At 39.0% G+C, this 11,884-nt stretch overlaps 1 protein-coding gene across 3 annotated transcripts in view; it reads right to left on the bottom strand.

The window, feature by feature from the left end:
- Window positions 1–6,946: 6,946 nt before the first annotated feature.
- SFSWAP (splicing factor SWAP) overlaps window positions 6,947–11,884 on the bottom strand; it is a 30,026-nt gene continuing 25,088 nt past the window's right edge. For all 3 annotated transcript variants that reach the window (XM_008920727.4, XM_025895483.2, XM_025895484.2), the window contains 4 exons: window positions 10,751–10,876; window positions 8,529–8,699; window positions 7,881–7,953; window positions 6,947–7,363 (listed from right to left, as the gene is read on the bottom strand). In XM_008920727.4, the coding sequence (XP_008918975.3) occupies window positions 7,298–7,363; window positions 7,881–7,953; window positions 8,529–8,699; window positions 10,751–10,876 (436 nt within the window). In that variant the 3' untranslated portion in view covers window positions 6,947–7,297. The remainder of the gene's footprint in view (window positions 7,364–7,880; window positions 7,954–8,528; window positions 8,700–10,750; window positions 10,877–11,884) is intronic.

The raw sequence follows: 11,884 nt of genomic DNA, 5'->3' as shown, positions 1-11,884 counted from the left end.
CAGTATGTGAACAACAGCTTTTCAACACCACTTATTGCACCCAAGCTCGAAAAACTATCACGGTGTCATCAAAATCATTAGGTTGTCAGAAGTGAGTGAAAGTCTCTTTGCCAGGGAAGAAACTCCGGGCAAACGCCATCAGATCTGCCAGCACGGCTCACTCATTTCTGCAGCATTCTCTGAAATTCAACAGATAGTATCACTCTTTGTCCACTTTGCCTGCTTACCTACAGTGCTTTAAAACAGGAACAGCGTTAGGAGAGGATGAAAGATGTGTTTAATTTTTGCCAAGTGCGATACCATTAAAGTCATTAGCCAGTATTGGTTCCAAGGGGAGATTACGAACAGCGGGAATTTAACGCGCTCCTTCGGCAGAATTAATAGATCCACGTCTCACTGTTTCTGTGTGCAATGACAGCTTGAGGCTGTCAATTTATACCATTTCCTGATTAAAAAACATCAGGCAAGCTTATACCCATTCAAGAAGTACAAACAGAGGATGCAACTGAAGACAAATTGTTACGTGATGCACAAAGGTTTAAAGCATTAGAGGTTTTTGGCAATGGGATGTGTTCAGGGAGTGTTTTAATTGGATCACAGAACTGCCAGTGTTCAGCTAAGAGATTTCCCAGATTACATAGGATATTATCATATTTTAAATGTATATTTTATGAAGGAGTTCAATAAAAGCTACTTTAGTTTACTGCCTTTTTTCCAGGCAATTTCTATTGCCTGTTGTGGTAAGACAGAGAGCATTCTCCTTTGCACTTAGGATACCTCTGCAAAGTTAGTCCAGAGACACAGGGGACAGCTTCCCCTGCAATGTGCAAGCAGAGGCAAACCCATCATTTCCACCCTGATTAGGATGGGCAGTTCTTGGGGTGTTTGCAAACAGAAGTAGCTACTCCCAGGCCCAGGAACAGCAGCTGGGGTCAGTGGGTGAGGGTCCCACAGGAGGCTGCTCAGGACCATTAAGGTCCATTACTGCATTGAGGGCCCTGACAGAGAGAACACAGATGAGCTGGAAAAATCTCCCCACTGATAAACTGCAGCACAACTCACAGGGACAGTGTGAGCCCAAACAGATAAGGGACACAAAAGGATAATGATCATCTGTTCTCTGCAATGGCAATTTTGAGAAAACTATTAACTTACAAACTCAAAGGCTTTCACAATTCCTGATTCAACTGAGTAAACTGGTGCCTTCTTATTATGGAAATGCTTTAAGTGTTTTGTTCTGGGAATATAAAACAATAGATTGGGGCATCTAAAAAAACCTTTATTCCTCTGTCTGTCATTATTACAGCATTACACTTAAATCCCACATAGTTTACCATAAGAATCCAAGGCAATAAGAGGTTTCCAGCAACAAATATACCTCTGGAAGAGCTGTCTTTTCACTGTGTTGAGTATCCACTGGGAGCAGGTTTCTAGGTAAGGTCAAGGTCACAATTTCTTTTGCAGCATAGACAGCTTACTGAGAAAGGACTGCAGTAATGCCATTGTAACACAGGCTCCACCCATCCCACCACTTTTTTAAAGCAATTTATGATTTTGATAAAAGTCTTTTAATCATTTCACTTGGTGATTTACAACCTTCATTGTGCATAAACTAGGACACTCAAAGTCCTGTGGAAGTGTACTTTTGAATGTCTCAATAGTTTAAGGCTGAAATATCATCTCTTGGTTACTCTACTCAAGGTGGAAAAACACTCATCTTTTCATCAGTCCTTATAAGATGAATTTTTCTTTGGAATGAATTAGACTATGAGAGTTTCAGAAAGGAAGAGCTAAGATTACGGATTTTGTTTCCTTCCTTGTTATACCAAACCCTCTGACCTGTTTCTTGATTAGTTAAGGGTATTTTTTTTCAAGCTTTAGCATTTCTGGAGAAATAAAGCTGTTATAACAAGCCAGAGCAGTGATTTAACAGAGTGCCACAATCACCACAGCTATCCTAATAAAGAATGTTGCAGATTCACATCTTTGGATTGCATTTTAATGAGAAACCCCAAATCCTCCTACTTTTTAACAGAGGAAATATGAGCATGTATGGGAATTCTCCCTGGAAGAATACATCCTTAGAATTAACTTTACAGCAAACAGGACAAGAAAAATCTGAGATGCTCAAATAATGCCAGTTTCAGTGCAGTAAGGTACCACATCTACCACTCTGTGCTGTCTGGGGAAGTCAGAACCTGCCCTCCTCCAGTCTTGCACACTGGGATTTCTCTTCCCCGAGCAGTCAGCTGTACTAACACTGCCAAATATCAACAAGAAGTAAGCACACTCCCTATGTTGAGATCATCAGTTTAATACTCAGACTAAAGAGAAAAATGAGTTTGTCAGCTCGTATCCATTGCATGTGGAGCCATTTTGTCCTTATCAGAAAAAACAAGCCCTAGCACGTCTCCCGAGGAGAGCGTGGCAGCCGTCCAGAGATGGCAGATTATCACCAGCACTTTGAAAATGGTCTGGCAGAGCTTTTTATAAGGTTTGTCATGCTACATGCTCAGGATTAATTGTTGCCAAGAGATTATCATCTTCATTCAAATTAAAGATATTAAATTAATACCATGGAAGTTTCAAGTTCACTGGAAGGTAAAAGTGGATTTGTTATAAACAGTCACGACTTGCTTTAAGATTACACTTAGGGGTATATTCACCTCCTGTGTAATCCAGAGCAGGGAAAATTAAGGCAAAAAGCAAAGACATGCTCTGCATCAAGATTTATCAAGAATCCTTCCATGGTTCAAACAGAGTAACAACAGCAATACCACACCAGCTGCCACCAGAAAGACTGAAACCTCATTAAGCGTGCAGGCAGGTTTTAGTTTCCAACCAAATGCTCCAATAAAGCCTTTCCTTTTTTATGTAACACTTCAGAGAACTACATTTTTGGTGCTGGAAGAATCTGCCTGAAAGCAAAACAAGATATTCAGAACATGTTTGTATTTAATCACAACCGGGAAAAAAAATAAAACACTGAGCTTTCAACTTTTAAGAGCTGCATTTATCAGAATTTCAAACAAATTTTCATAATGTTATTGTCATCTTAAAATTAACAACGTTAGATCAGTTCAATGCTGTATTTCATGCTTTCAGATCATGAAGCAAAAGGAAAATCAGTAAAGAAGATGCTTTAGCAGTTTACTAACCTCAATCCACAGGTCTTTTACTGCTTTGCTTCATATAATTACTTGCTGGGTAGCGATGAGAGAAGAGGAATAGATGATAAATGCAATTGAATTAAGTAGAAATTTAATTAAATAGGATCTCCCAATCAAATGTCTTCACAAAAGATAACAGTCATTGCCTTAAATCTAAAAAAAACATTAATTCCAAATGCTATCTTTTTTTGTCCTATTGAAAGACGAAGAGTATAACTTTGTCTCTAATGCATGAAGCTCACAAGAGAGAACGTGTATGTTCCAAAAATACTGATCAAAAAAAATGTTGTGATACAAAGAGTTACAAGTGACAATAGATGTGAAATCATGATCAATGCCAAGAGACCATAGATCCATCTCAACAGAGCCAAACTGTTGAAAGCCAAACCATTAATAGGAAACCAAGTCTCTTCAGCTGAAGAAAACCAAGAAGGATATACTGAGATGGCCAAATGATTTTAACTTTTTTATTCCCAAGGGGTTACCCACCAGCTGACTGAAGAGACAAGTAGGAAGCTGTCAAACACATCTAATTAATTCAAATTAGAGCATCTTTATAAAAGTTGTTATGAATTCACCTCTTGAACTATGAAGATTGTACCTGGATGGGCACATTGAGCAAAGCTGAGGAATTGGAATTCTGCACTGAGAAACACTCTGAAGGAAACTGGTACCAGGGATTGGAGCACAGATGTATATGAGCACCTAACACTCACCTATTTCACTTCCATTTGACAAAGAAAAATGCAGAACCTAAGGCTACACACGACCTTTGCTGCAGCAATGCCTTTGTGCTGTTAGTTTTGCTTCATAAAGCCATCCATCCCTGAGAAGGTCTGTCTGTACCACCTACAAACACTCGTGTCTGCAAATGATTTAGTCATTCAAAACTTGAAGTTGGAAGTACTTTTTGAATGTCAGTTGAACCTGAACCTCCAGAGGAAAAAACTGATACCTCTTGGGCAGCCTCTACTGTCTTTCTGTCGTTGGTTTGTTGTTTTTTTTTTTGAGAGGCTGCTCTGCATTAATACAGAGGGGAATAAAGTTCTGCTGTATAACCTGACAATTTGTAATTTTTTTTTTTAATCTTCGAAACTATAATCTGGAACTCCCAAAACAAAGAGGAAAAACTGGCTAGCACATTACAAAGTGTATTCCAAAGTGCTTTGGAAATCCAGCATTAACATCCCAAGTCTTCTGGGTTTGTTACACATATGTGGAGGAAATAAGTCCAAGTACCTACAGATAGAGAGATGCCTGAATTTCTCTATTTGACTGAATTTAAAACAGAGCAATCTCACTTTATATCGTTTTCACACAACTGAGAAATTTGAAAAACTAAAACTAGTTGCTGAAAACTCAGAGCTGCCACAGTGCATTTCTTCCTCAGGGCTACTCGGAGCCTGCTTTCTTCCAGCTGAAGTGCTCCCAGTTTTTAACTCCCTGTTGTGGCAATCTCATGTATTTCCCACCAAAAACAAAATTCTGGCAATACAGCCCAGTGATACAAGGCCTTTTTAGGCTCCTTGTTACAGGAAACATTGCAAGGAATTGAGTACCTACGGTTTCCATGGATGGAGGTGGCTGCAAACCCCAGAGCTGTGGTCCCAGATGCTTGGCAGGGTCCTATAAACAGGTACACAGAGATGTCTCTTCCGGGGGTTGTGCTGCAAATCCATACCTGGAAAATAGAAATTTGAAAAATTTCCCAGTTTGAAGTTTTTAAGACACTTTTCTGATACTGGTCACACATCCTCCTGGTATCCCAGGAATTGTACTCACTGTATCACAAGCTGTGTGCTGGATTTCCAAGCAGTTACAACACAGCCAGTGCCTGTGAAGACTGACCAAAAAAAGCTGCATCGTTTTTTAAATGTGAAATCACACAAAGGAATTATTCTGGTAAGGCAGTTCATGCCCCCTTAGTATGGTAAAAAACGTCCATTCTGGTTGGAAATAGAAATAATAACGTAATAAAAACACTGCTACTTTTTAAATTCCAGAGAATACAACTCCCCATGAGAGAGTGCTGAATGCAAACAAACCTTGGTAAACAATGAAGACTGTATAAAAATGCAGTTTAATCTAAATTTTCCTGTAGCTAAATGCTCCATCTCACTACATACCACAAAAGGGAGTAAGGAAAAGAGAGAAAAAGACTTGCTCAAAGGGAGAGAAAATATTTTAAGAAGTCATTAAAGCAACAACCTTCCCAAAGAGAATAAATCTGCAAAGCAGCAGCAAAACAAGCTGCCCAGTCTATTTTATCAAAGAGCTGGGCTGTTTTCCTATTGCTTGACAAACAACTGGCATCCAAGCTGCCAATTATTTAACCATGGTGAGACTTTTAACTCCATTTAAGAGGGAAAAATATAGCTGCTGTAAATTCAACGCTGCACAACAATCTACAACAGCTGCCCACGAAATTTACTTTATGTCCTTTTTTATCTGTCTCTACTAGTACTGTTTCATCAATATGTGCAGAGGAAATGGTGCCTGTTTAGTACTGGTAGGAAGTTATTTTTGTCCTAGTCAAAGCATTACAAATAACTTGGAAATAATTAGGTAAATGGTGGATAACATGATTCTGCACTGCCATTTAGGTGGCTCTGCTTCATCACCACTTATGCTCACAATGAAATTTCTCTGCAGCAGACACAGCATTTTGAATTGCTTGTACTGTAAATTCTAATTACTGACCAAAAATTGAAAAGAAATCTGATTGATTAACATCTCCCATGGCTTAAATACTGTGCTTGCATTCCAAGTGAGCCAGTAGCATGCCAATGACCATTTTAACCATCATGTTACTAACAGTTTAAATTACATCAACACTTTCTCTTCACCTTCCTTTGAACAAGATTTTTGCATTGGGGTTATTAATCTGTGTTGTTCTATGTAGGTAAGTTACGAACTCCTGTATGAGTATGTGTGAACTTTTTAATAATTTCTCTAATCTGTCTCCAACCTCCACCTACTCTTTATGAAATTTGAGAAAATTAGGACCATGAGTCACTAAAACCACAGGCTTTCTGATTGTAGATCTCAGACTTTTTCAGGGATAAGTAAAAGCCTTGATCCCACTCTTTACAGAATCAGGTAACTGTCAATTAGGGCACCTTTTGAATACACCAACTATTACAAAAACCCTTCATTGTTAAAGCAGGCTTGGGTAAAAATCCACACATCTTTTTGTATTCATTTTATGAACATTTAAGTTAAAAAATTAAACAGCCTCAGCATATGCAACAAGGGTGCATAATAAACATGCCATTTTACTGAGGCCACAAGCTTTCTGAACACTGTTGACAGGTCTGTGTCAGTAAAACACAAGGTAGTGAATATCTTTTTCAACTGTATGTAAAACTGTATCAGAAAAATGCTGAATTTCTCTACAGGATGCTGGCTGAATGACCAAAAATATCCTCTTTCTAGCTAAGTAGAGAGAACAAGGCACATTAAGACACAAGGAGGCTACTGCTGACCATTATTGAGTTCAAAGGGTCAGCTCCTCAGATGGAGGCTCAGAGATCTTTCTAAATCATGGATAGAAAAATCACATCCCTTGTTCAAAAACTGTCCACTACTAACATCCAAGGAAGCAAACATTCTTCTGAGATCACCCTGTGCATGCAGGAAGACAAAAAGAATTTCTCAGCTTAAGATGGTCAGGCAGGTTAGACAGTTATCATTTTAAAAAGCAGAACCTACTAAAGAAAAAGCAAATTAATTTGTAACAAAACCCTACAGCAAGCAATTAAGGACTCCACAAAAACTAGCTAATGAAAGATGTCTCCTTCTTTAATATTGTGTAATACTTTTCACAGAAACATAGTATTTACAAATATACACATATAGACTGCTGATCATAAAATGTTACTGAGGAATTAGTCAAAAAAATCAATTTACAAAAACCAAAAACTTTCCAAAGATATTCTGCCTGAAAAAAATCCCATGAAATTTCAAGGAGATGCTTCTGTACAGAAAGATAGGTTTTAGCTCCTCGAGTTCTGGTAAATCAGACGAGTTGTGAACCAAGTGAGCCAAGCTCAGCTGTACATTTGAGATGAGGCAGTTTTTTAATTGTTCTTTTTCACACAATTTCTTGATGATCAGTTCAGCAGGTCTCAGGAGGCACTAGTTTGGATGTTTTTGGAAGCTGCAAGCATTGCTCTCACTTTGGCCATAAGATCCTGTAGAAAATAGAAGGAAAATGGTCAGTGGGTGCCTGAGCTAAATCATGTAATTGCAAAAATCTGCATGAAAGGGGTAGTTTATGTTCCAGTCACACTGAAAACCTGGATTCCTGATCATCAAATGTTAACAGTCCCTAGGCTAAATGAGTGAAGTAATTTGGAGAAAGTTCCTATGACAGCAACTGAAGTTGGGATTTACTACAATGCTACAAAGTGTTCTGCATAAATATTTAGAGCAGTTTCTACACAACAAAACACAGAAATCGCATCAACTGAGATGGAAAAAAATCTTTAAAAAACCTCCCGTAATGAACACACAACTAACCACTGGAGGTTTAAAAAAGGGGAAAAAAAGAAAAGAAAAAGCGAAAGAGAGATGCTAAGAGGTGAATGTCACAACTTCTCCATAACAGAAAGCTTTCTTTGCTTGCTTTGTAAATCTGAACCAAAAATCTACACAGCAGAGGCATTTTCACACATGACAGTGACATATTCTGAATTTGTCTATCTGTACCTGAGTGATTTTACTCTGCACTGAAGACACGATTGCTGAAGAGATTTGGCCATCTTTTTCCTGAGAAACTCCCCTAAAAAATAAAAATGGATTAGGAATTTAGAGTAAATGTTTTAAAAATGCATTTCACTCACCACCACCACTTTGGGTTTTATTGTACACCTCTCTCACATGTCAAGTCAACCATTCTCTCATTCAACTAGAAGCCATAAGTCAGAGTCAGAAGAGTCACTCGTACAGCTGATCAGGCACATCTGAAGAGCAGCCTGGGAATCTTTTTACAGGACTGTTCTATATTCTGTAGAAATAACTTAATTATGAATCTTGTGCATGCATTACAATTCAAACCACTCAATTAAAGTTCTACTTCAAAGAGTTATCCCATTTAGAGCAAGTTTCCAGTTTCTAACTCAGAATGAGGTTGCAGAATTTTCTGCACCAGTTTTACTGTAAGAGCACGTAGAGATGTTTACTCCATTAGGAGACAGAGATCCAAGATGTTCATCAGACTGATGCACACGGTGCTGTGCTCCCAGTGCCTTCTCCTTTTGACATGAATCCACTGCACACACACCAGGTTTGGTCAAAGGACACACTCACAGCCAAGAGACAGCAGCACTGCAGTGGTGCAGTAACAGGGCACGGTACCTGGAGCGTTCCTGGCTGGATTCCCTACTCTCCACAGGAGAGACACTAGCTGAATGTACAGAATTTTTGTGTGTGGATGGTTTGCCTGGTGACATGGATGGCGAGGGAGACCTGGCTCTGGATTTGGTACGTGATCTGGACCGCCTCTTCTTCTTCTTTTCGTGGGGACTTCTGTGAGAAGAAAATATTATACTGAAGGATATTTAAAGCAATATTACACTGACTCAGCTCAAGATACTTTTCACACTTCTGAAAGATGATGTAACCCTCTTCCTCAGGATATTCTCATGCATTCAGCAAGCATTAGTCTTACCCCTCCCAAATCTTCGTTCGCAAAGCCTACCCATGAGTCTCACCCCAGTGCTCCACTTCTACAGTCGTGCAAAATACTTTCTCAGAAGCTCTTTTTAACAGATTACATTAGGGAACTACTAACTCCTGAGGTTCTCACTTGGAATGCTGCTTTATGGTACACAGGAATTACTGGCTAGTATTTGACAGTTTGGAGGCTGACAGCAAAAAGCCTTTCACTGGAGATTTGCAGAATAACTTGGTTAGAGGGAAGTTTCTTCCCAAAAAGCATCAGACACTGAGAATGTAATGAGAATTATAAGAGCTTATATCCCTTATAATTTTCCTAGCTCATAAATAAACAAAACATGGAACCATAGCTATGTAAAATGTACCAGGCAAATCTATGGTTTGTTTGGTTTTGAAAAGAAATGGCTCCTTTCCTTGTGATCCAGACTCCAATGCAACAAACCACAGGCTCAAAATTATCAACAGCCTGCTGTACTGCACTCAAACCAACGTGGACCTGGCAACATGTCTCAAGTGTAAAATGTTTGCAACTTGGAAATGAGATACACAAATATTTGTCACTACAAGAGCCAAAACAAAGGGGTTATGGGCACCTGATGTATTCATTATTGACAGAAAGGGAACAGAGGTACCCACCTCACAGGCACTATTAAGCTTGAAGATAATTCAATTAGTAATATATTAAAGACAGAACTATCACAATTTTTTACCTGGTTATGAACTAATGTCTGTATGATTTATATACCAGTATTGATATTACTATAATTAGAATAACTAGAGTAATGCTTTAATTAGAGTTAGGCAATACCTCATTGGAGGCATCTCTCTCTAGTGTGTACTGCTAGAAGTCTATTCAGAAGAATGGTGGTGAAGCTTCTAGAACATCTTAGAACACTGTAAAACTTTAAGCCATCTTTTAAGTATCACATTATTTGTTTCTTTCTTTTACAACTCGGGAGTGCCATAATTCTAAAAATACTCTATGATTTAAAATGCTGAATGGTCAAGCAGGAGGCACACCAACACTGCATTAAAAATAGCACAGGGCTGTGAAAATAATTCTTTTGTGTGTTTATAGGAGGAGAAACATTTTAAGCTTCCATATCTTTTCTGCTTAACCAAATTTGCATGCTGAATTCCACAGAAGCCTCTATTATCTTCACTTGATGAATGTTAAAAACTGAATCACTGAAGTACACTTATGAAGTTTTCAATTATACCTACAACACATCAATTAATTAGAGGCTGTCAAGAGATGGAAACTTATTTTAAGAAACAATAGGAATTTTTTAATAAAGTTGAAAGTGATCTCTTTGCTTCTTACTCCACAAGAGACAGGCAGAAACAATTTAAAGACTAAATGCCTTTTTGGTAATAATAGGTTAAAACAGACTATATGTAATGTGGTCTCAAAAAAGGTACCTTGATTCATAGTTCATGTTCCACTCTGTCAGTAAAAGAACTGCAAAATGTAAATCAAACTCTTTGCTAAACTGGGGTTACCCTTATTTGTGCAGATATGATGTGATGTCAAGAAAGATGACAGCACACTTGCACCATGACCTGTGCAGGTCATACAGCTTGCACAAGCACAGCATGAGAAAAATGACCCCACAAGAGGGAAATATGACATTCCAAGTAGAACCTGAGCTCCCATGGCCAGGAGGCAGCAGTGTATCAACACTCACCAGTGTGGCTGTACATTTGATGTTCAAACACATGTAAGAACAGGGAAGAAGAACAAGCGCTTCTATTACTATATTTTCTCCACAGAAGTTATTTTCTATCGAACTAAACCCCCAGAACACAGAAAGGTAAGTTCTAGGCAGGGAGTCCACAGTACACCAGGCAATGTTTAAGTCTGCCAGGTCCCAGCCCCATCCAGGCCTGGGCACACTCACTTGGAGCGGGGTCGTTTCCTGCTGTTCCCAGGACTGTTGCTGATCCGATAGGCCGTGGGAACGCTCCTCTCATCCCGCCGCCTCTCTGGGCTGTGAGCCCTTCTCCTGGGCGACCTGGATCGGGACCTGAGCAGAGAAGAAACACTCAGAAGCTTGGTTTTTGTTACTTATTTCATTACTTCTACCTCAGTGGAGTTGTGCTGTCACCAAATGCAAGTAGAACACCTTTCAAATGCCTGTTTTATACCAACATGGGGTATTGAGTCTCCAAGACTTGTCAGCTGCATAAAAATTTCTTGCCCATCCAAGACATTTTAAGATGAAGTTACCCACCGCTTTTCACTTCCAACAGGGAGGTTAAAAAAAAAAAAAAGGAATTATTTTTTTGGTATTGCCTGTAATGACAACTTCTGCATTAGTTCTCCTTTAGTCCAGCCACCTTTTGTGGCAACAAAGACTTAGAATAAACCAAAAGGTTGGAATGTGTCAACACTTACTCCTGTTAGTGCAGTTAAACAAACAAGGAAAGCACACGGAATATATAAGATGAGAAATTTTGGCACACTGCCATTGGGGGCTGGAAGCTGTTTTTCAGGAAGGAGCATGTGCCAGAGGCATGACCACAAAGGGAAAGCAGTGTATGACTCCACATGCATCACATACAGCCACAGTGACTGCTCTGTGACAGGGCATTCAGATGTGACAAATTTTACAGACAGCAAACTGTCAAGATGCCTAAACCCAAATAGCTTAGATACAATTAACAGTATCAATGTAACACAATACATATCATCTTATAGCTGGATAATCAATATAGTGTATTTAATCTCGTTAATGTAAAGAGTTAAGTGGGTTACATTCTTGTGGTCTCTCCCTCATCAACTCTGTTTTCACCCTTCTTGAATTCCTGTCATATTTCTCCTGCAATTCATCCATCATATTTTTTCACATGCCACCCAACTGCTTTGTTTCCTTCTGAGCTTTGATGTTCAACCATCCAGTTCTCTATTCCCCATCTCAATATGTCTAGTTATTTTGCTCCAGCAACAGCCACAAACTTATTAGCCAAGTTCTCTTCTTGCTATCATCACATCCCTGCATATTATCACCAGGTATTTTACAGACTAGAGTGAA

The sequence above is a fragment of the Manacus vitellinus genome, unplaced genomic scaffold (assembly GCF_001715985.3).
Source record: "Manacus vitellinus isolate BGI_N305 unplaced genomic scaffold, ASM171598v3 scaffold_31_pilon, whole genome shotgun sequence".
In the NCBI taxonomy this organism is placed as follows: Eukaryota; Metazoa; Chordata; class Aves; order Passeriformes; family Pipridae; genus Manacus; species Manacus vitellinus.
The sequence above is the reverse complement of the archived record's forward strand: the minus strand, read 5'-3'. Positions and strand labels throughout refer to the sequence as shown.